General features: G+C 50.3%; 1 protein-coding gene across 3 annotated transcripts; it reads right to left on the reverse strand.

Annotated features, from left to right (window-relative positions):
- Positions 1–298: 298 nt before the first annotated feature.
- VEGFA (vascular endothelial growth factor A) lies at positions 299–23,238 on the reverse strand. 3 transcript variants are annotated; one of them, XM_019549669.1, is made up of 8 exons: positions 22,421–23,238; positions 15,878–15,929; positions 9,815–10,011; positions 7,764–7,840; positions 7,221–7,253; positions 4,032–4,115; positions 2,713–2,844; positions 299–380 (listed from the first exon to the last, which is right to left on the reverse strand). In XM_019549669.1, the coding sequence occupies exons 1-8, from the start codon at positions 22,484–22,486 to the stop codon at positions 359–361; spliced, it is 663 nt and encodes a 220-aa protein (XP_019405214.1). In that variant the 5' UTR covers positions 22,487–23,238; the 3' UTR covers positions 299–358. The 3 variants fall into 3 exon arrangements, with proteins under 3 accessions (XP_019405214.1, XP_019405215.1, XP_019405216.1); XM_019549670.1 differs by having other exon boundaries at positions 4,032–4,103; positions 22,421–23,237; XM_019549671.1 differs by lacking the exon at positions 4,032–4,115 and having other exon boundaries at positions 22,421–23,237.
- Between the last annotated feature and the right edge of the window lie 897 nt (positions 23,239–24,135).

Genomic DNA, 24,135 nt, shown 5'->3' on the forward strand with positions numbered 1-24,135 from the left:
ACATACACGCACACATACATACATATATATATATATATATATATATGTATGTATGTATGTATGTATGTATGTATGTATGTATGGGAATCCCATAAAATACACCCTATAGTCTTCCTGGCTCCATTATTTAGCAGCATGAAAAGAAAACAAAAAACAACAGTTCAAAACCAAAAGGTGTATTCTGTGCGGCGGGTGCCTTGGGGAATGTTCCTTCCAGAGTCCATCGTCCGTACTGAAAGTGCTGTGCTCTACCGATCCTTCATTTTAGGGTTCATTTGGATTAGTGTTTTTTTTTTCCCCTGTCCAGGTGAGAAATCAGGCTCCAAAAACAGGGCTGTTCCCCCTTCTTCTCCGCTGCTCACCGTCTTGGCTTGTCACATCTGCCAGGAAGGAGAGGGAAGAAAGAGAGGTTACATTTGTGATTTGTGGGGGATGGGACAGAGGTAAAGAAGGGTTGGTGGTGAGGTTAAGGCGGCAGCATTTCTATGCTACTGCACCCCTGCTGGGGCACTGCAGACTTTTCACACATCTGTGGAAGGTCGGGACAATATAACTAAGGACATCAACCTGGATGAAACACATTCCCCTGGGTTCTCCGAGGCTGAGGTTAGGGGGTGAGTTTAGGAGCAGAGTCACAGCAAAAGAGCTTTCTTCCTCCTCAACCTTCAACCCCACCTTGCTTTCCATTTACCCTTACCATCTACCCACACACACACACACACACACACACACACACACGTGCACAGGGCCTGAGCCTCCCACGCAGAGACAGAGACACACACACACACACACACACACACACTCTCTCTCCATCTAGCCTATCATTTCCATTTGAAGCAGTGCAGCCAAGAGTCTCATACAAGCAAAAAGATGAAAGGAAAGTGCCTCTCATTCCACTGGCTGCTGAGAGCAGGGGTTAGTGCCAGAGAAAAGCAGCAGCAGCAGCTTGCAGAAGCAGCAGGACAAACAAGAACTTGCCCTGCCCCATAGGGCCCAACTTCAGAAACTCCAGAGAAGAGAGGGGGAGGAACTTCAGCTTAACCAGCTTTAAATCCGGAAACAGCTAAATTACCCGCTCCCATGACTCCATCCTGTGCTCCTGGCCAATGCACTACCTCTGGAAACCTCTAATCATGCCACTCACCCCACCACAGGGAGGGACTGGCAAGAAAGTCTAATAATTCCTCAAGCCAGGAAGATTTTTTTTTTTCACTTGAGATTATTTCCCACCCTTAAACTCTTTAGGGGTAATGCCAGCTGTTCTGGGAGTGGGGAAAGGGAGGGGGGAGTGGGACACAGCAGTGAGGGATAAAGGTCAACGGCAGGAAGCTGTCTGTTCTTACTCTCCAGGGAACTGCGCCTGCAGGGTGAAACGTAACTGAAGAAGAACGGCTCTGTTCTGCCCCCAGCACTAGTCGCCCTCCCATTCAGGTAACAGCTTCCCAGATAATTTCTCTGCATCCAGAGCAGTTTCTCAAGCCCTGGCAATGCCGGAGAGCCAGGCTTCATAGGGTTTGGCACAGAGCACAATGGCATGAGGCCGTTGGCTTGGTGAGCACCAAATCCCCAAGGGAGGGCTCAATACACAGACACTGCCCAGCCACAAAGTTTTACCAGGCAGGCAAACAGATGCCTCAGCTTCCAGCCTCTAGCCACAGGGGACCCTCATTTCATAGCTGTTTGACCTTTTAGCCTGACTATAAACAGTGCAATGCTCTCTAGATGGGAACAGACTCCAGAATCTTTGTGAATGGGAGCTAGAGTTTATAGCACCAGGCCAGTCCAGAGAGGGATCTCAGCAATCAGTTTCATGTGCCTATATAAATATATATATAGATGATCTCACATACAGATGATCTCACACGTTACACACATGCACGCAAAGCCAGATCTTCAGCCAACGTAAAGCAGCATAGCTCCCCACAATTCAGTGAAGCCGTACTGATTGACACAAGGACCAGGCCCACTGTTCCTAGTCATGTTTCTCTATGGAGATGCACAAAAGCAAACACACAGAGATATATACAGGCAGTGTAGGTCACTAAACAGGCCCTGAACACAGTCTCTCTGTACCTGGTTCTCATAGGCAGACTAAAGAAGGGACCCTCTGCCATGCATATCCTATAAACACGCACCATGGTGTGGGGCGCAGCACAGAGTGTAGGCCTCAAACAGAAATGTGCCATTAACAGTGGATGTGAGGCATATTGTGTGCAAAGTGCAGTACAAGAGTGCCCCCCTGGGTTTTAGGAGCGGGAGGGCAGAAAAATGCTAGGGGGTTGCAGGTAGGGATTTGGCTTTTCTCTCCCCAGAGGAGAGGGGCTACATTTCCTCTGAAGAAAAGGGGCTTTTCTTGTTCTCTCTACAAAGGGAATCCAGTATGAAGCATACAGAGCTCCAGGCTCCTTCCCTGATTAACACAGCAACCCAAAAGCCACCATCTTATTCTATGAGAGAACCCCTTGAGCACAAACACCTCAGCTGTCAGAGCATCTCATCCAATCCTGACATGCACACACACAAGCTCACAGCAAACATTTGGCAAAGAGTAAATGCTGTCCCCATCCTAGTTACCCCTCAGCCCTCCAGCCCCCAAAGTACAGAGGAAAGGAGCGATCACAGAGCAATGGTGCCAGAAGCCAGCAGAAAGCAAGCTCCCCCCTCTTTCTCTCTCTCTTTGTGTGTTTCTCTTTCATCCTTCAGGACACAAACCTGCAAGTGCGCTCGTTTAACTCAAGCTGCCTCGATTTGCAACGTGAATCTGTGTTTTTGCAGGAACATTTACAGGTCTGGGGATCTTGTACAAACAAGTGCTTTCTCCTCTCTGAGCAAGGCTCACAGTGACTGCAAAAAGGCAAAAGGAAAGACGTCTAAGCTACAGCGCTTCAGCAGGAAGAAAATACACATGCAACACCCTACACATCAAAGCAATCCCCTGCCCCCTCCCAACAGCCCCCACGCTGTCCCACTGAAGCATCATTGGCTGAGGGACACTCATAGCACTGCCCCGAAAGCCCCAGAATCTGTTCACGACAAAACCCTCTTGCATCAGCATAGAGACAGAAAACAGGTTCTCTGCACGGTATTCACAAATCCTGCATCAATTCCAATCTGCAGGGGGCCCAGGGACTGGAAAGCGACAGACCCTTGCTAGCAACAGATGTGTTAGCAAGGGGGCTCCTGAAACAGAACATCCAAGCTTCACTGAGGCCAGCAGCTAGCAGGCAAAGAAGCAGGAATCTATCCACCCCTGAAAAGCAGGCCAGACTCCTGAATCATCAGGGGCAACAACTGTGCAGAGAGCAGAGAGGACACCCCTGCAGCTTGCACCAACTGCCAGGTATTGCCTGGTCATTTCTTGAGGATAGGGGAAGTGAAGTCATCTGTTAAGCCCCCATCCCACTCCAGACTGGCCACCCGAGAATCTACTAGGAGACGGGCCAGAAATTTATAATGCAGAATTGTGTGAACCAGAGTGAGAGAGACAGAGACCAGAAGACAGAGAGAGAGGAGCCGCCAAGTCCAGCAGAGGGAGAGAGAGACGCCTTCTAAATTTCCCACTGCTCCTCTCCGCTTGTGTTTCCACCAGACACACATGCGTGAGTGCACACACATACCCACACATACATACACACCCACATGCATGCATGGTAGGTGCCAGCCTCCTGTTGCAAGACTCTGTAGGAGTGACTTGCTGGGGACAGAAGCCAAGTGGTGAAAGTGGACGGCACAGGTGCGTCATAAAGGAGCACTAAGAGTGCAGAGAACCCTCCTGCCCCACCCTCTCTGGCACGCTTAGACATGGCTGCTGTTGCTTGTTAATAGAGAGAAGGCGCCAAGCAAGCAAAAGCCACCTTCCCTGAGCTCTGCTTCCCCTCAGTGCCAGAGCTGAGCCACCACCAGCGCAGCCCCTGAGAGGGATCTGAGCCACCCAGTGATTTGAGGGGGGGGAAAGGTAAGATTTTTCAGTGTGCTGCAAGCAGGTGGGACAATTTAGGGACAAGCTCTACGAGCACAGGACACAAACGTACAAGCTGTGTGGTTTGTACCGGCCTTTCTTGCGCTTTCTCTTTTGACCCTTTCCCTTTCCTCGCTTTGATTTTCTGGAAGAAAAACAAAACAAAACAAAAAAAAAAAAACAGAAAGAGAAAGAGAGAAAGAAAACAGAAAGGGGAGGGAAGCCCCAGCCCTGTGCCTGCTGGGAGGAGGGGGAAGCACACAGTGTTGTAGAGAAGCAGGTCTGTGGGGTGTTGTATTTGTGTTCAGCCCCGAGCCACACACACTGACTGGCCTCTCCACACTGCCAGCGCCACCACACTAGGGCCACGTATGAAGCAAAGGCAAGGCCAAAGGCTGGAGTGCTGCAGAAGCCCCCTTCAAGGCAAAGGCAGCTTGGACCCTCACCAGCAACAGCAGCTGTCCCAGGGGTGCCTTCCTCCTCTGAAGAGGGGCTTTCAGAGATTGGGATGGGACAGGGGCAGGGAAGGGAAGCAGAGACACTCAATTAAGTGCCGCACAATACCCGTGCCTTGTAAATGCTTTTCTGGCAACAGATCATAAGTCAGTGCTTGATGAGAGGCAACATGAATGAAGGGATTCCCTTCCCGCCTTGAATAAGGAAAACACTTAGGGAAGAGGCAGTGCTAGCACCACCCTACAGGGCAAGGGCATCCCCCACAGTCCAAGGAAAATGTTGGCACTCCAAAGACTCTTCCCATGCTGAGCAGCAGTGCTGGGTTAACATGTGAAAGGAGCAGGTGAGGAAGCCACCTCCTGTTAGATGCAGGGAGTGGAGGCTGGGAGGGGCAGGAAGGGGGCCTTGCCACGTGAGGCTCACCACAAAGAGGGAAAGTTTGGAAGCATGTGACCACCCAGCCCTTTGCCCTGCAACCACCACCCTCGCAGCAGCCGGGGCAACCCAAGGAACCTGCTCACCTGTGGAGCAAGGGCCTGCAGCACTGGGCACCCAGCCCACCTCCCTTTGCCACCCCTGCAGCTGCACAGGCAGATCCGAGGAGTGACTCATGCAGGCAGGTGAGCAATGTTGCAGGAGGAGGAGGAGGAGGTGGTTGTCTAACCTGAATCGCCTGTTCAACCATTCTGCCTCCTGCCTGTCACTCCACTCAGTGGTTGGGAGCCCCTGCCACCTACCTACTGGCAGCTTCCGAATTGATCATATGAAGGGGAAGAATTAAGAGCCCTGACCTAGTTAGGACATGTGGCAGGGGTAGGGGAAAGAGCCCCCTCTCAGCCAACCAAGCTGTTTTCAGTCCTCCTCACACACTTTCCACATGGATCTGCTGGGCAGGCAAGCGAACGGAGCCAAGACGCTGACCCATTTGACACTTTCTTCTTTCAAAATAATTCACTGATTGCACCTGGTTTGTAGCAGCAGGCTGGGATGCTAAGCGCACTAAGCACCTATCTTCATGCCCAGGGAGAGAGCCGGGGAGAAGTCTAGAACCTGCTCTGTTCCTTGAGCCACACAATCACCAGGGCCAGGAACAGACACGTAAACTGGGATAGAGAAGGGCCAGTGTTTATTGGTCGAGTGAGCCCTAGTGGCACGGCTTTTCAGTCCACCTTGGGTGGGTAGGAGAGGGGGAGATAAGGAAGAAAGAGTGGGGAAGGAACCTGAAGGTAACTGTCAGGGTATTTTGGGAGTCCCGTTCAAGCTTATGTGCTGCAACTGGCAACTGAGTGCTAGTTCCCTTCCAAACTCTCTCCTAGCTGCAAGCAAAGGGAGCACCCCAAGAACACACCAAGAGTCATAATGTGGTGGTGGTAGAAAGACGGGAATTTCCTTTGGGAGAGATTTCCACACCCTTGCAAACTAGAGAGACATTAAGGGCAAGTAAACTCCAGGGTCAAGGGAAAGTGCATCAGACATAACAGGGACTTGAGGCCAGCCCTAGTGTTCCTAGTGTACAGAAACAGCAAGGGGCTGCACACCTGGTCAGAGAAGGCAGGGACACTACAGAGTCAGAGAGGAAGGCCTGGCTGCCTCACCCGCTCCCCATTGGCACCCGTGCTCACACAGAACCAACGCTCTCACACCATCGAACCACAGAGTCACGTGGATGGGCTGCCACTGCACAAGTGAGTCCCAACTCAGCCTACTGGTACCATGAGCAAGACTCCAGGGATGGGTGAAAGGCTGGTGAGTGGCTACACCTATGAAGCCAACCAGAAGATGCGTTCTCTCTCTCTCACATGCATGTGTTCTCTCTCTCTGTTTCTGCTTTATCTCCCCATGCCCCAGCCCATTCTTTACTCATTCAACTCAGTGCAGCCACATGGCAAAGATGCTGTCCCAGCAATATGCAGTTCTGCATAACCGCTCACATGAGGGGTTGCTCTTTATTTATGTATGTGTTTATGTATTTATTCATTCATTCACTCCACGTTCGTTATCATCACGGCGGTGGTCGGGATGGTGTAAAAATCATCACCCTCTGCAGGCAGGCTGTACCCTACCCCTCTTATGTCCCTAGAATGGAACCACAAGCTTGAAAGAGATTCCACCTTCCCTTGAAGCCCTCAGCCAAGTTCATCCCCATCTCCTGCTAGGAGGGCTAAGATGGCTCCTTTCCCTCACCCGCCCATCCACCCACCCAGCCCCGTCACCAAGCAATGCTCATCCACATGTAGAATCACCCCTGCCTTCACCAGACTTCCAGTGCTACCACCTCCTACTGCCAGCCAGCAGAGCACCCACTCAGCTAGAGGCTCTACTAGGAACCCAAGCTGAGAGACTGTCTTGCTTCTGAAAGAGTCTCTGCGCAAGCTGCTGAGAAAGAAGCCAGCAAGTTCTCACCAAAGCAGCAAGAAAAAGAAGGACAGCAATTTCCAGTGATCAAAGAAACACCTGGGGAGGGGGAGAGCAGGGAGCACCTAAAATCCATTCCTGATGGACACATCAGATTCCACTCCAGAATACCCTGGGTACTCTCTGTAAATCATTAGGGAACCAATTCCATGTTCTGGGTCAGGAAAGTTCCTCCCCTAGCCTGAAGCAGGGAGAACTACATCTGGATTTCTGTGCCCACCTGGAATGGATTTAGGGCTTGCCACCTAAAACCACCACCTGATAATTAAAGAAACAGCTCCTGGATTTGAGCACCTCTTGCTGACAAATGACCAAAAGAGGGAAAAGGAAAGGAAAAAAAACAACCAACCACCATGAGAAAAAAAAAAGGGAGAAAAAGCTCGCCACTTACTTTTCTTGCTTAGCTTTGACATCTTTCTTTGGTCTGGAAGGGAAAAAAGGACAAAGGCCTGATTAAAAGGGATCCCCCTAGAGACCCCACCAATTATACCCTCCCCTGGCCTGCCCCAGGTTCTGCAGTCACAGGTCTGCTCCCCAAATCCTTGCCCCGTACAAGGCAGGAACTGCAAGCACCACAGAACATGCCCATTCTGACTAAGGGACCACCCTGGAAGGTTTCTGCCCTTCCTTGGAAGCCAGTGGGCTCCCCCATGACATATCATTTGTCCACAGGATACACCCTACCCTAACCCATCCCAGGCACTGTCCTCCAATCACCTGCCATCTTGAGAGTGGTAACACCTGCAATGGAAGGACCCCCTCCCCACTAGTCCAGCTGTCTCTCTGCACACCAGTTTGGAACAGACTTGAAGTGCTAATTGGGCCAGGTCTTTAAGTTTAAGGCAGTGAAAAAAGACAAGGCCAAATCCCTGGAGGTAGGTTTATTATGACAGCAGTCAGAGCCCTGGAGATCCCAGCACTGTTCCATTCTCACCTGCATTCACATTTACTGTGCTGTAAGAAGCTCATGTATGCTATGTGTTGACTCTGATGGGGTTTAATTCTCATGATCTGGAAGGAAAAAAACAAAGTGTCATCATCCTGGCCTCTAATCACCACCTCAGAGAGGGTCAGCAACCCCCACACAAGCTAAAAATACATTCTCAGCCCCAGCTGACCCCTGGGGAGCACAGCAGAGCCTATAGAGAGTCACCAGCCACATCCCCACTGCTCCCGGGTTCAGCCCCAGGTTTTCTTCTTCCAGATGTTCAGTCAGGGTAGAGCTGGTGAAAAGTGCAGGCTGACAACCCCAAAGGCTGGTGGTGCTGAAATAGCAGTAGCAATACCAGCTTTCTCCATGGAGCCTTCCCTACACCTCTGATGTGACAGGTTCTTGCCTAATACAGGCCACTTGTCCAGTCGGTCCAGAGCCCCTCTAAGAATGACAGTCAAGTGACTAATTTCACACCAGACACCAAAATGCCCTCAGATGGCAAAAGGCTTCAGGTTAAAGTGGAGGCTGAAAATGAACCAGTCCATATCTCTCCTGACTGCTGAAGCCAATCACTTCTTGGAGGTTGTACTCTTTTGGCTGATTGATGTGTACAATTAAAGCTGCTAATTAGTTGGATGGGCACACCCATTGTCCCAGTGCTTAGTGGTCAGATCATCCCTGAAGATCCAAAAGCTCCCAAGGATCAAGTCAGGGAAGCTCCACTGATGTAATCTGAGTCAAGGATCTGATGCTATACATTTATACTGCACTCTTCACTGAGCCTTGCTGGGAGATGGGCACTGTGACTGCATCAGAGGCTTGTCAATGCACCCATCCCCCACGCCCCAATGGATGATTCCAATGATCCCAGACTGGGGATTCCAGTAGGAAGAAATACATCTCTAACACATCTCCAAATAAAATGGGGAGGCAGGCTGACGGGGGCCTTTAGAAGCTACCACACTATAGGTAACAGTGCAAGCCTCCTTGATGAGCTTTGTGCATTTCAGTTCACATACAGCTTAGACCCCAAGAAAAATGAGTGTGCTGGTATCAGCACAGTCCCTTCTGGGCTCTTCTACATCCTATAAAGCCACCGCACCATTTACAGCCTCTGTTTGAGAGTTTCAGGGCTGAGACATGAGATGCTGAAGGGCAGGAGCGAGGGACATCAGCAAGAGCTGGATGTGGGGAACCCAGGGCTGAGATAGTAGGGGGCTATAGGTCAGTTACAAGGGGAATCAGCATTGCCCTAGGGTGAGAGAGAGAACCCAGGCTCATGCAGTGGCACAGTGGCAGAGCTTTCTGAGGAAAGACTGCCCAAAATGTAGCCTTCCTGTGCGCCCAGTGTTAGCCACAATTGGTAGCCTCTGACTTGCAGAAGCCCTTGATTCTGTAGCTGCAGAACAAAAGAGAGAAAAGCATACAGTCTTTCCCGCTTGACACTGCAGCAGTGTGTTTCTTAGAGCCCCTTCACACCCCTGCTGTGCCAAAGTAGCTAATGACCCAAATCCCCAGCCCTGTCTGTACAGGCTGACCTGACATGCCCTCCAGGAGAGAGAGTTCAGAGAGGACTTCCTCTCTTACAGTATAGCCAGCCGCATTAGGAGCAAGAGCTGTGTGATACAAGTCCCAAACCAAAAGTTAAGGTGGAGCGAGAGACGGTTCCCTCTGGGGCCTCAGAGACCATGCTGGGAAAGTTCCCTTTATATTGCTGCATCTCTCTTTGTAACTACTAAGGTAACTCCACTGACCCAGAAAATGGATTCTTCCATTAACCCTAATGGAAGCAACACATGTTAAATCCCTGGGGTGCAGCCAAAGGGAATCACACCCCTGCCTTACCGAGTGGTGTCTCATCACTCCAGGGTATGGCTGGCAGCAAGACACACTCTCCCCCTGATTCCCCAGAAGGTCCACCCCCATCTCGGAAGAGGTCTCTCTCCCCAGGATAAGCTTTACTTTCCAAGCTGCTACTGCAACTTAGGGAAGGCCTGAGGATAGGAGGCATTTTTTCCTCCTCTGTGCTTATTCCCTAGCCAGGCCCTCACCTCCATGGTGACGTTGTGCACTTCTCCGGGGACACACTCTAGGCCCTCATCACCGCAGCAGCCCGCACACCTCATCAAGGGAACACAGGATGGCTTGAAGATGTATTCCACTTCATCCGGGTACTCCTGGAATATGTCCACCAGGGTCTCGATTGTCCTGCAGTAGCTGCGCTTATAAACGTCCAAGAACTTGATAACTGTGGGGAGGGAAGAAGCAAATTAGCAGCGGCTCAGCCTGGAAATACCCACACAAGTTGCAACTCCTGAACCCTCTGCTCCTCAATGGTAGTCTTGCAGTGCTCTGCAGTCTCTGCAGCACAGGCTTCACCCCCTCTCCACCACACCATGCTGTGTTAGGCCACCCAATAAAAGTGTAAAGTAACTCGCCAAATATCTTGCTGACCCTTTTGGTGCGGTAGAGAGGAAGGGGTGCAGGCTCCTGACTGAACTAGCTTCTGCTTCTGAAGAGCGGAAAAAGGACAGGAGTAGCAAACTAACCAACTGAATAGATCCTCCATGATGCTGCTCTATGCCTGCTGATGCCTCCTCTACACACACCCTGTCTCCTGTTATCTGACATGCTCCATCGTATGTGCTGCTGCTGAGTGCATTAGCTCAGCCAAAAAGCACCGCAAAAAGTCATTTGGTGTGGCGACTGAGTCATTGACAGGGCTCATCTTTCACCCCTCTCAAAATATCAAAGTTTTATCTGGTGGTTTTTGGACAGAGGGGCAAGGGGTAAAGTGGGAAGCACCCCTCAAAAGATGAGGGCAGAAGGGACAGGGTTTGGGAGCAGGATTTCCCCAGAGGTTAAGAAGAATGGGCCTGGTCCATGAAGCATGCCTTTCCACTCCTCCATCCTGTCCACCTCTAGCTCTTTTCACCTTCTCTGACCATCCCCTACACGGCCCATCCAGAGACAGCCCAAGCATCCTTCCCACTTTGCCATCTTCTGAAATACTGTGCAACATCTTAATGACACATGCCAAAGTCTCAGGCCCTAAAGCCCTGGAACTCTGAGAAAAATCATACTCTCTCGGCCCAGGGAATCCAGGGGCAGCCATACAGCAAGGGACTCAAAACCACCACACACCACTCACAGTAATAACTGGGCCACACACATTTGGCTACTGAACCCAGATAAGGCAGAATGGGGACATGGGAGAGGAGAGCAGTCCGTCCTTTATTTCCTGTCTTCCTCTGAGCACCGAAAAGGAGCCAACATCAAGCACTGCTACCCTCTCTGATTTCACAGGAATTTCCCAATGCTCCCCCAACCTGGTGCCAAAGATTCCTCTCGTTGCTTGGTCAAGGGTCAGAGAGATTTAAAGACATGATAAACAGGACAGATAAATGCACCAGCAAACCTGCTTCCGGCATGGTTCCACATACAGTAAAGGCAGGGTGGCCCTGCAGCCTTCCTAAGCTTCTCCAGCTTTCTAAGGTGGAAGTTATGAGTGGAGCAGAGGGACAGGGTAGGCAGAGGGAGACTGCATCGCCTGTGCTGTTCTGCATTAGAATGATAGGCCCATAGTGTGTGCACAGCCCTGCAATGGTAAGGTTGATAACCCGGTGTGATAAGCACAAACTGCTTGCCTCATGGAAAAAATGGTCTCTGGTAAGCATTTCTGGAGTGCCCTGAACCTGTGACAAACTGGCATAAAGGTTGCTTTGCCACAAAAAAAGCTGCAAGGCTTTGAGCTCAGGGCCTACGGTTAATTGTTGAAAGTTAATTCTAGGTCACACAGAGCTGACAGTGTCACAAGCGCTGCTGGCAATGTGTACAAATGGGGAGGAGCTTCTCTCTGGGACTCTGAAGTGTCAGAAAGCACAAGCACGTATTAAAAGAGCAAGTGGCTCAGGGAGGGGAAATGCAGCCTGGAAGGCCGGGACTGATTACTGGCATTTCTCCTTGAGGAGAAAAGTCCTCCCTCCTCCCTGCCTGCCACTGCAGTTTGTCTCTCATCTCTTTTCCTGTCTTGTCTGCACTGCCTCCTTCTCCCTGTTCACCTTCAGGGTGACCTTAACCTTAAAAAGAGGCTATCTATATTAAACAGTTTAGCACCTGAGAGATTCTGCCAACATAGTGACTGATCAACCTCCTGCTCCACCTTGCTGTCCTAGGGTTAAGAATCTGAGAACTATTACCAAAAAATAAGTTGGGGATAAAAATGTTCATGGATTCATTGTTGGGGGTGGGGGGAGGGGGAGGGACTCACAACCCATGCAAACCAGATGCTACCCCATGCGCTAGCCTACAGCATAAGAAGCAGAAGCCACATCTCTTCCACTAGACAGATGAGTGAAAGTGAGAAGAAAAAGCTACCAAAAGCATAAATGGGAAAAAATGGGGCAAGCTTTCAAAATTTAATTTGCTTTTGTATAACCTATGGGGTTATTAGCAAAGGCAATTCACACACACATACATATACACACATTTTACACATATATATACATATACATTCACACGCACACAACACACACGTCAAGCTGAACCGCCTTTGCTAATAACCCCATACATTATACGAAAGTATATTAATTTCATGTAAACTATTAATTAAATTTATAATCCAAATTATGAGACAAAGAAAGAACATTATTTGATCCATATTTGGATAATGATTAATTAAATTGTGTAATTATTTATTAATAGTATAATAATTATTTATATTAATATATATTAATCAAGATTCAGCTGTGCACTTTAAAGCAACAGATAATGCCAGTGAACCCAGGCTACCAATTGGCTTCTAAACTTTCTTTTTGTGTGTTCCTTTCCAGAGTCCTGCCTCAACCTGATATTAAAATACAAGTTGTGTGCTTTGATTTGTAGAACAAAAAATGTTTATTAAGTGGTCTGCTGACACTCTCAGCAATTTTCAAGTGGTCCACAAAAAAAAAAAAAGTTTGAGAACCACTGCTTGAGCGTTTGGGATGCAGGGTGCTGCCAGAACCAGAAATTCCTCCCAAAAAAACTCCACAGCAAATTGTGACTTGTTGCTGTTAGCATCTTCTGTGGGAGGATTTTTTGACAGTCTCTGAAAAGGTGGAAGGGAATCTGTATCTGCTGTTAAATTAGAAAACCCTCCTCACAAAGAATTATTTTCATGGTAGCAGGTGCTCTGCATGTAGGTTATATCTGTGTTGTACAGTTATTATGGAACCCATGTCTGAGGACCAGGGCAAGCTTAGCCCAAATATGAACTTCCCCACTGCAAAGTTGTGTCTGTGTTACTGCATTCTCACTGCCACTGCACTGGCTCATACATGTCTGGAGTCATACCCCACGGTTCTTTGTGCCGAGCACTCCAGAATACTTTCCCAGGCAGTTGTATCAACTGCAGAAGAACTCATCTGTCCTTCAGAGGGAATTGTGGGAAGGTCATTAAAGGACTGTCAGTACTCGAGTGATCTAGCCTGCACCCTCACTGCAAACTAGCAGGCTCCAGGAGAGGTAAAATTGATCCCACTTTCTAGAACACGTTCCTCAAAGCTAGGGGCACCAGTCCTTCTACACAGATGGCAGGAAAATTAAAGGAAAAACACAATCAGATCCCAGGTTAACTCTGTGATGGAGCCATAGTCTTAGCAGAATTAAGCACAATTTCTTGGCTGTGGGGCAGGGAGAAACTGTGTCATGTATATAAACAAATAAACCTATATAAATATATATATAGTATATATACAGTGTTTGTGTGTGTGTACACACACACACACACACACACACACACACAGTTCTTTTAAAAATAAAAATGCAGCCAAAAAGGCTGGTGGTTTCCTTTATTTATACCAGAAAGTCTTTTCTCGTGGAGCAAACAAAGAGTATTTGTCTGACTTGTCTACAACGTCCTGTGCCACAAAACCATGCGGAAGACTATCTGAGAGCTAGAAAGCCTGGGGCTAGAATTACAGAGACCCCAAACTGGTTCAGGTCCATCCAATATAAACCTGGCTGAAATGGCTGTACAGATGGGTGATAAAAATAAGCACACACACACAAAAAAAATCTCTCACTCCAAGAGCTCTAAGACCTTACTAACCTCCAGCGAACGAAGCTGTGCGACCTCCCTTGTAGAGTTGTGCCATGTTATCACCCTGTTATTACAGAGGAGAAACTGAGGCACCATAAGAGCAAGAGGAAAAGGAAGGTGATTTACTCAAGATCACATGGCAAGCCAGAAAGGTACCCCAGGAGTCTTGATGTCTACTGCTTTAGTCTAATTACAGCCATGTTTGCATCACAGAACAAGCAAAAGAACCTAACAGTCTTGACTCCCAGCCCTCGCTGCTCTAACCATTAGACCAAACCCATTCAGGATGAACAGAAGCACAAAAGGGCACAGACTAGGGGAGTAGCTACTACTTATTTCTATCTCTCACAGACGGACTGGGCACTAAAATAAGCCTATTAGCCAGATCAATCTGAAGTCCATGTTTGCTGTTGACTGCAACTGGAGCAAGGATCAAGCTCCAGGATGTGGCAGTCCACCAGCAAAGGAGAAATGGATGATGATGTAAAATGGACACCTTGTACTAACCCCTCTGGCAACACCTTGCCATGCCAATAAAGTTATTGAAATTGAAATTGAATGTGGCAAAGTCTTCGGTCCCCAGCTGCACTGCTAGAGCCCCCTGCTGCCCTTCGGAGGGAACAACACCAAAGGTCACAACCTGTCAGCCCTTGCCAACCAAATGACGCAAAAGACAAGCTGCAGCTGTGGGTGGTCCCAGCAAGACAGTGGGTTTCTCCACCATGCAAGCAGAAAAAGCATAGAAAGCCTGGAGAGTCTGAAAGGTGCCTGAAGATCACATCAGCCTAAAGCTCCAAAGTCCATACTTCTGTAATCCCAATTCTAAAACAAGGATTATAGAGAAAAAGCCGATACATTAAAATATACAGCCACCCACAAGTCAGAAGTAGACTACCAAGAATTGAGTTCTGATAGCCTGTTACCTATGGCCTACAGACCAGACCTATTCAACCTTGCAGCTGAACTCCTGGTCCACTACTTATTACATTGGTCTCTGGGCAGCTGGAGTGATATGAAATAGCAATGGCTAGGGAAGCACTAGCATCCAATTTTCTTTCTGCCAGCATTTTCTATAAGTACTACACTCCCAGCAGCAAGCTGAACAGAAGCAGCTGGACTGTGCTACTAGCCTCACCAGGCCAGGTAGCTCACAGACAGCAAAAGGGAGCCTTTTTTTGTATTTACCACTGTAAAGTGCTTAGCAGTACAGCCCTCTCACAAGCTATCTGTGGAGAAGAAGAGTGTGAATCTGTAAAATAAGCCCAGGCTATTCTGCTGCTTCTCTCTCTCTCTCTCTCTCTCTCTCTCACACACACACACACACACACACACACACTCTTTTTGGTTTTTTTGGGATGTGCTAACTTATGGTCTCAGAAGAATTCAGGTGCTGATTGGTCCGTTGTCTGATGATCAGATATTATCACTGAGCAGGGCACAATGAGTGCAGAGGGGAAAGAGAAGAATAAGAGACAGGCAGCAGAGATGACAAATTCCCTCCTGCAACCTTGTGGCAAATCCCTAGGAAATTATTCACAGCTACTCAGCTTTTCATGTGGCTATTTTTTTTATTATTATTCTTATTCTCAGAGTTCTGGGAAATGTGAAATGGGTTCATGAGCATCTCTGCAATTTATTCCACTGCACTGGCACAGCCAGCCTGTCTCCAGAAAAGTAACTGCTGATGGGAAGAGAAGCAGCCCAGCCCACCCAGCTCAGAAAAAGGCTTTCTGAATGAAAGAGCCGCCCTGCTAGGCATGCAGCCACAAAGGGTTAAGTCGGATTTCTCACGTTTCCTCTCATTCCCCCTTCTGCATCTGCGCCTCTCTTACCCCCCCGCCCCCCTCCCAAATTACGCCTGTTTTCCAGAAGGTGGCAGTATTGGTCCTCAAGAGCTTCTGGGCAGTTTGGCTCAATGTCTCCCCGCTCTCCCCTCCTAGCACCCCATTTCCATTTCCCCACCTCCCAGAGCTCCCCCTAATTTAACTTGTAAACCCTGTAGCTGTTGAAAGGAGAGATGCAAACCACTCACCTTCATTGGGTTTCCTCTCCCCATCCCCCAGGGTCGGAGCCGCCTGCGACAACTGCAAAGATAACAGAAAATTAGTCAAAACACAAAGTCATTACCCAGTCCCCAGGGGCAGTTAGGGAGCTGAACAGCTTTCTGGGATTCTGCAGGCAGGCTCCAGAGTGCTGAGGCAACAAAGCCGCTGGAAGCCCCCAATGTTTCGAAGCATGACTGCAGCATCCGGATGTATTCATTCACACCGTGGCTATACCCAGCCCCCCATTCCCCAGGCCTGAGAAATAAAACCCCCACAAAGGAGCGTGTCAGACTTCCCTGCTGGAACTGTATCGAGGGGAATCTCTGGGCAGGGCGGGTGGCAGGGAGGAGGGGTGTTATTCAGAAAGGTTTTTGCTCCCTTTGAGGTGAAGTGTGTGTCCCCCCTCGTGACAGCATGACAGGCACAGAGAGACCTTTGTCTCCTCTTGCCCTCAGAGCAGAAGAAAATGAAATAAAAATAACACCCCAGCTAGAGCTGAAAGGGGTGGAGAAGGGCAGGGGCCATGGAATCAAGGCAAAAATAATTCCCCTTGGAATATGTGTGTGCGTGACAGAGGGGGGGGCATTTGGAGGAGGAGCAAGGCTCTCACTCAGTGCACACCGTTGCTATAAAAAAGAAACTAACTGTTCAAAGGCATTTCAAATTATTAAGGTCAAAAAACAGAGAGCGAATCTGGGCTGGGGGCGGAGGAGAAAAACAACATTGGTGACCTTCTAACGCTGACATGACAAATACGCCGGGAGATTTGACCACGTTCATGTTCCAAGGAAAGTTAGTGGAAGGTATTTCAAAAAGGGGCCTACGTTACAAAGCACACCCGCAAGTGCAAAGAGATTGGGCACTACTTTTAAAGGGACCGCCACACACTTTTTCCTCTCTCTTCTCTTCTCTTAATTTGCTCTGTTATAAAAGTAAATGATTCAGATTAACATATTGTGGCATAGGGAAAGGAGGGGGAGAAAAGAATCGGGGTTTGAAAGGACATCTATGCTTTTTTCAGTGGTGTATGCCTGTCTGCTGCTGAGATGTGAAGGTGTCAATATTTGGCCTGATGTCAGACTGATTAAGTGTTACATCACTCCCTCCCATACTAATTCCACCAGACTACTTCTGCTTCCCAGCCCTGGAAGGAAGGACACCGTGCAGCTCAACATGACGGGGCCACAGTTCTGGGCCTTTGATTTGCTGCTGTGAAGCAAGACCCCTCTGCTCTCTCTGCTACATTCCCCTAGCAAAAACACACACACAAAAAAATTACTCCTGCTGTTTTGTTGTGACAAGAGACACTTCTGTGTGGCTGCAAGAGGTATGAATGGAAATAACTAACCCGGGGCAGAACCAGGGGGAGGAAGGGAGTTCAAGTGCTACAGTGTTTTATTAAGAACTGTTTTCACTTTCAGGTGAGACCTTAAAAACTCAGCTCCTCTTTGCTTTATGGGAGCATTATAGCTCTAATACAACTTTCAGAAGTATCAGGCTTCACTCTGGTATCCTGGACCAGAAGTGCCCTCCTTCCATCACCTGTGCAATGCCCTCCACCCCAGACGTGGCCATAGGTCAGTTGTATTAAGTTGCTTTGCATATAAAAGCAAAATACTGTGTGTCACTAATTAAATGTATTTAGCCGTGTAAAGAGACAACTGTCCAAATTCTCATTAGACAGATCACCAACCCAGCCAGGCTGTCATGGCTCAGTGTCAGGCTGGCCGCAAAGATCTGCTGCCTATACGCTTCTATACAGACACACACACATCACTCAGCCAAGCAGCTTGAAGCTTTAGCTTTCACAGGAGAGCAGAGATGGAACTGACAAAGTTCAAGAAGCCCCTCTCTCAGTTATGCCTGTGAGGCTGAACAGAATTACCTCTCTCTAAAGTCCCCCCAACATCTCTGACCTGCAGAATCCCTAAAGTCATTAAGTGCCAGACTCTGGGGATAAGGTGAAAATCCAGCCTTGAGGGCAGGGGGACTGTCTGCCGTACCTCAATGTATTAAGGTTGTTCTATCAGTTTAAAAGCAAGAGCCCAGGACCAGTTTCATTCCTAAAGTGTGAAGGTCACTGCAACAGCACAAACAAAATGGATGTGGCAGCGGTCCTCTGAAACCATGCTGTGCCACAAAACCATGGGCCAAAAGGAAGCCATAGCAAGAGTAGAAAAGCATCAGTTATCTCAGAGTATGAAGGAAGGAAATCACTAGCTAGATCAGTCTGCTCAGTCGACAAGGCCCAAAAAGTCCTATTAGAGGAGGTTATGTCCTGCTAGGAACAGCATGAACACTACCCTGTACTGAAACTTTTATATCTCAGCTTTGTCTATTACTCCCTGAAGCAAGCAGCCCTCCTGTTGCTGGCCCTCTTTCCCTTCCCCCACCTCTCCTGCAGGTGTCAGAAAACAGGTGTATGCAGCTTTTTCTTCACTCTCCACCTATAATATGGCCTCAATCTCCTTCTTCAGTGGAACCTACACAACCAGCACCTGGAGACGCAACTCAGATCCAAGCTAGGAGCAACTAAATATCAAGGCTATCGCTGTGATTTAATTTTTTTAAAAAGCAGCAGAAACTACCAGTCAGCAACATCTGTGCACGTGCTGAATGAAGTGGGACAAACTGGATCAAAATAAATTCTCCAATCAGCTCCTGACTACCGGCTGGCACCCAAAGGAAGGTGGTTCAACAGTTGGCCTGTCCTTCACCCCATGCCCTTGGAACTATAGAAGAACTTCTTAGGATTATTAATAACAATATTATTAACAATCCCACATCACCCTACGGGCCTTGCTATACTCAAGAGAGTGCTCTTGTCTTCTCTGACTGCTGTATGCTGCCTATTGCCTGTCCTGGTGCCCAATTCTCTTGGGGCAGAATTGCCTGGCAAGGAGGGAGTTTGCTTCATATGGGACCACAATATTAGGTACCCTAGCAGGGCCAACTGGAAATGGAAAACCTATCAGGGACAAAAAGGCCTCATGCCCTTCGGTGGGAGCCTGAAGGTCATGCTGCTTGGGCGCTCTCTCCTCTGCTAGCTTTTGGAATTACTCATTGCTTCCGTAATATGATTTCTTTCCAATGGATTTTATATTCTCTTGGGCCAGGGAAGAGATCCCAGCACTTAAGAGGGGCATAAGCAGCCTGGAATTAGGGTCTGGTGAAGGGAAAGGTTTCTCTGAGCCATTTGCAGGTTGCTAAGAGTGCATGGTCTAAAAATCAGACAAACACTCCCCAAAAGAGAGTTGGACCCTGTCTCGTCCTGGCTGTGTCTGCACCTTCCCTGCCCCCCTCCTGATCCTGTGCAGCAAGCTATTCTCTGGAGGAAGAGAAAAGGTTAATCTACGTGTTTCCCCCAAGCACCACCACCACCACTACTCTTTCTCTTCCTTCCCCTCCCCCTAATCTGTGCAGCCTCATTAAAAGAGCTTTGTAACTGTTTAGGGCTGGAACAAACAATCCAGCCACTCTAGGAGAGACTCTGGGAGAGGAGTTAAGGCACTTTCTGTCTAAGGAGCTAGAAATTCTTCCCTCAGAGGTTTCTACTTAAGGGGGAGCTTAGCTGCAATCCTTCCCACTGTAGAAGCAGGGGAAGTCAGTAATCCTGCAAACAGGGAGCTCAGCGGATGAACCTCTGACACAGCAGAATGGGCAGGAGTTTTTTGGTTTGTTCAGGAATCGGAGCAATCCTCCGAGATGTCAGGATGGAATCCCCCTCTTTGCCTCCCAAACACCATTCTCCCAGCAGAACTGAGAAGCAGCTTTGGAGAAGGTGCCCCACTGCCGCCGATCTCCTCAGTGTGCGGGGGTGGGGGTTGGGGGGTTGGAAGTAAGCTCCCTCGGTCTTCCCAGCGTGGCCTGACACAACACACACCAAAAGCAGCAGCCCAGTGGATGTGAGATCATTAACAGTCTAGTCGCAGCTTCCCTTTTTCTCTCTGTCTTATGATTGCTGATCCTGACAGCAGTACAGCTGGAGGACCCAGGTCTCTTCACATTCCCCGGCATGAAAGAAAAGAACTGCTGGGGTAACCCCTCCCAGGCTACAGTTTAGAGTCAGACCCGTCAAACAAAGAAAGAGTGGGAGGGACCTGAATGGTCCCACTTTCTAGGAAACAGGAAACGGGACTGGAGAGGAAGGGGGAATGTCATCTTACCTTCTCCCCAAATCCCCTGGCCTCACCTGATCCTGAGGGGAGGAGGACAAAGTGCCAGTTCCAGGGTGGCCAAGTGCTGAGAGGGGGTGGCATTCCCACTGCATCTCCCCCTCCTCCTCCTCACTTTAAAAGGCTCTTCCCTACAAGTGAAGTCAGATACCTGTGGCATCAGTGCTTTCTGCCCTGGGCCAGTGACATAATCTGTTACAGTCCTAGCCTCATGCAGGGTGATCATAATGCTACTAATTGACTCCATAAGGGGTCATCAGCACACTGTATTCACTAAAACAGCATTGTGATAAGTGCACCCTGACAATGCCTTACCTGGCCCTTGATTTTCCTGCCAGCCCGTCAGGGCTTTATTTAATTCTCCCCAACATGGCCAGATAGATACGTTTATTCAACACTACTGCCTGATTAGGAGTGGAGATAAAGATTATCATCAAAGCGCACAACACTGGTCCCGACACAGAGAGTCACGCTTTATGCCATGTTCACAGTCACCGCCATGCTGCCTACGTGAGGTCTGCTTAGCATTGGTATTTCTAATGTTCCCATCACCGTGGTATCTAGGCGACCAATGTACAAATAAGGACAGAACTAGAAACTGTCTGGGGACCTCACCGTCTGCCTGTCCGAACACTTACGTGGCCCACATCATTGTACAATGTGAGCATCTTGCAATCTTTAATACAGTTTGTCTCACAACACACCCCTTCACTGCTGCCCTATGGTTCCCCCCTCTCCCTTTTCCTCTTCCTTTCATGCTTCTCACTCTCTGGCTAAGGAAGAAAGGCAGAATGATTTTGCTCTGTTTCTGAAAACAATCCGACTTGGGTTCTGACTGGCAGTTTCAAAGTTGCTTTTCCCCACCCTTTAAAATAAGAGTAGATGGGTGCTATTACCCTAACCTAGTCCTCGTCACTCTCCAATGGAGCGCTGCGCCCTACCAAGTGCAGCCGAAGACGCTGCTGTCACTAAAGAAAGTGGCAATATCACCGGCTAGCAACAAAGCGGGTACTGCCTGCCAGACTTCGGTTCCACGTGAAATGGCTCCTCATTGAGGAGTTACCTCCCAGCCTCCGTGCTGAGCAAACAATGTGCACACCAGGCCAGTTTGCAGGCAGCATTTCTTTTCATGCTGCTGGTGGGGAGACTGTGGGGGCCCAGAGGGATGTCCCAGGCAGCTGGCAGGAGAAAACAACCCTGTCCGGGCTCTTACATGTACAATGCCAGCCCAGCCAGCAAACAGAAGCCACCTTCACGTGGACTTTTGCTCTCAAGCCCTCTTGGCAAAATGCCCCGCTTCATGCAAAGTTAGAGAAGCCGGGCTGGAGGGGACCTCCAGAGGTCAGCTAGCGCAGCCCGCTGCCTGTGGCAGGGGCGCCCCTATCCCAACAACCCGTATGAACTATAATCTAACCTCAAACTAGTAGTATAGTAGAGGCTACCTAGGATCTACTAAGCCTTGCATGAACCACGACACCCGACTGGCCGCGAGTCCCTGAACCACAATCTAAACTCCACCTCAGACTGGCATAAGCCTGCCACGACCCATAATCTAACCGCCTCAGACTAGACGCGAGTCTTACACCACAATCTAAACTCCACCTCAGGCTCCCCTTGAGCCCCTTCAAAGGAGCCAGGCATCTGGCTTGTCATGTGGACCTCATGGTGGGGAGGAAAAGAGACCCGATTCACTGCTGAACCTGGGGGGGGGAGCAGCCAGATCAGAGAGCGCCGGGGGGGAAGGGCCCGGCGAGCAGGCAGTGTTGTAATCCGGGAGGGGCAGCCGGCCAAGGGGGGGCGGCTCTGGGGATGTCGCAAATGGAGCGGGGAAGAAACTCCCAATAATCCATGTTGTCCCCTTTGATCTCCCTGTGGTTTCTGCCAGACAGGGACTTCTGCACTGCTGCTTTGGGGGTGGGGGAGCAAGCCACATCCCCCTCCCCTGCACACAACACACACATGCACAACCCCGTCTGCTTATGTCCTTACACCAACACGGCTACAGCCGACACCCCTTAACACACACTCACACTGCATACAGAGTACACCCTCACACCCCACATCCACACGGAGCACAGTGCCACGCCACACGTACCCCACGTCCACAAACATACACTCCCACACTCGCACCCCACGCGCACACACACACACAGAGCACACTCAATTTACATTGACACAACCGACTCTCTCTCTCACACACACACACACACACACACTCTCCCCCCGGCCGGAGCTGATGCAAGCCACCTCCCCCGGCCATGCCCTGCATGTCCCGTCCCAGGCCGGCGCGGCGCGGGACTGGCCGGGGAAGGCCTCCCCGCGCGCCCTGCCCGGCCCCGCCGGTGGCGGCCGTACCTCCGCGTGGTGCAGATAGAGCAGCGCCGGCAGCCCCCAGCGGATCCAAGCGAGCAGAAAGTTCATGGTTCCTGGCGCGGGGCGGCGGGGGGCTCCTGGCCGGGCGCCGCCGCCTTCCCCGCTGCGTTGCGCTGCGCTGCGCTGGGCGCGCTGTGCCTCCGCCGGCTCCGCGAGACGCTCCCAGGCTCCGGGCTCAGCCCTCCATGCGCTCCGCTCCCGCGGCTCTGCCCCCCTTGGCACCGGCTCCGCTGCGCCGCCGCCGCCCCCCGGACACGGACACGCACACGCCCTCCGCCGCCTCCAGGGATCCGGGCGCCGCACGCTCCGCACACCACCAAAGTTTGCCCGCAAGTTTCAGTGCATGATCCCAGCTTCGGGCGGGCTGCCTGCCGGCCCGGCTGCTCTGTCCCTTCGCGGGCGCCGGGGTCCAAAGCGGGGAGAGGAGCTGGGGGCTGATCCCAGCCTCGGGTGCCTGGAAGTAGGGAGAGGGGCTGCCTGGCTCGCCCTCCTTGCTCCCCTTGCTCTGGTCACCGCTGGCAAAAGGAATCAAAGAGGGAGAGAGGAACAATCCGAGCTGTGCAGGCAGGGAGGGAGAGAAAAATAAATTAAGGAGCGGGTAGGAAGAAGAAGCGGGGGGAGACCAAAACTGCTAGCAAATCCCGGTTCACAAGGAGAGCCGCTCCTCCTAAATCTGCGCTCGTCCCTCCTGTGCGGATCTGTGCTGTCCCTCTCCCGCCTTCCTGGGGGAGAGCCTGCACTGCGCTGTGCCTCGCACGCCGGGCAGAGCACCCGCTCTCCGCGCTCTCCCTCTGCAACTGCTCCGCTCTGCTCCGCCGAGGAGATCTAAGAGTCCCTCCTCCGCGGAGTCCCCACCCTCGCTCCTCCCCCCTGGCCAGGGAGGGGCGTAATAGCACCCTAAAGCCCCCATGTCCCAGGTCTCAGCCTCCTGAAGGAGCAGAGGGCACCGGGGCCTCAGCTTCTGTCACCCAAGCTCTGGCTGCTCCTGTCACCCAAGCTCTGGCTGCTTCTCCCCCTCTTTTTTGTTCTGTTTTGCTGGCTGTGGGCAGGGATTCAAGTTGTTTCCAGAGAGGGGAGAAGGGGTTATTCCCCACCTCCCCTTACCGCTCTTCAGCAGCCTACCTAGACTCCTGGCACCCCTGAGCAAACTTGTAGCATCAGGCCTCCCCTCACCAGAAATAATGATAATAATGATCAAAAAAATTACTATTTTCTGGCCCCCTTTCTGTCCCGGGCCACCCAGCTCACGCATGTCAGTGTCCAGCCCTGCCAAAGGCATTCTGTCCCTAAAAGCTTCTCACATCTGAACAGCCTGAGCAGGGCTCTGAGCAGTCCCGGCTCCCCATGTAGGTTTTACTTGCCTCTTGTCCCATGTGAAGTCCCTTCTCCACCCCGAAGAGGCATGTGCACACGGAGTGGGTGGGCAGCTGGAGCACCCGCACGCTGTGGCTGGTGAGCTAGCATGCTCTCAGACAAACCTCAGTTCACTTTCTGGAAATATGTTTAAGGGAAAAATGCAGTTTAGACTAACTGGGGCCACCACACATTCCCCAATCAAGCTCCTTGACTCTTGCCACCCACAGTATTTCATCACTGGGGGATACTATTTCTTTCCCTTCTCTCTCTCGTAATCATTTGTACACATAAAATAGAAACAGAAATATCTCCGGTCGCTGTCCTCCACAAGTCTTAGCTAC

The sequence above is a fragment of the Crocodylus porosus genome, unplaced genomic scaffold (genome assembly GCF_001723895.1).
Source record: "Crocodylus porosus isolate Cpor-Errol unplaced genomic scaffold, CroPor_comp1, whole genome shotgun sequence".
Taxonomy (NCBI): domain Eukaryota; kingdom Metazoa; phylum Chordata; order Crocodylia; family Crocodylidae; genus Crocodylus; species Crocodylus porosus.

Coding starts and splice junctions, on each gene's coding strand:
- VEGFA (XM_019549669.1), bottom strand. CDS start 22,486: ATGAACTTTCTGCTCGCTTGGATCCGCTGGGGGCTGCCGGCGCTGCTC. Junction 7,841..9,814: donor TGCACAACGTCACCATGGAG/GTGAGGGCCTGG, acceptor TTTTCCTTCCAG/ATCATGAGAATTAAACCCCA. Junction 381..2,712: donor TTAAACGAGCGCACTTGCAG/GTTTGTGTCCTG, acceptor CCTTCCTGGCAG/ATGTGACAAGCCAAGACGGT.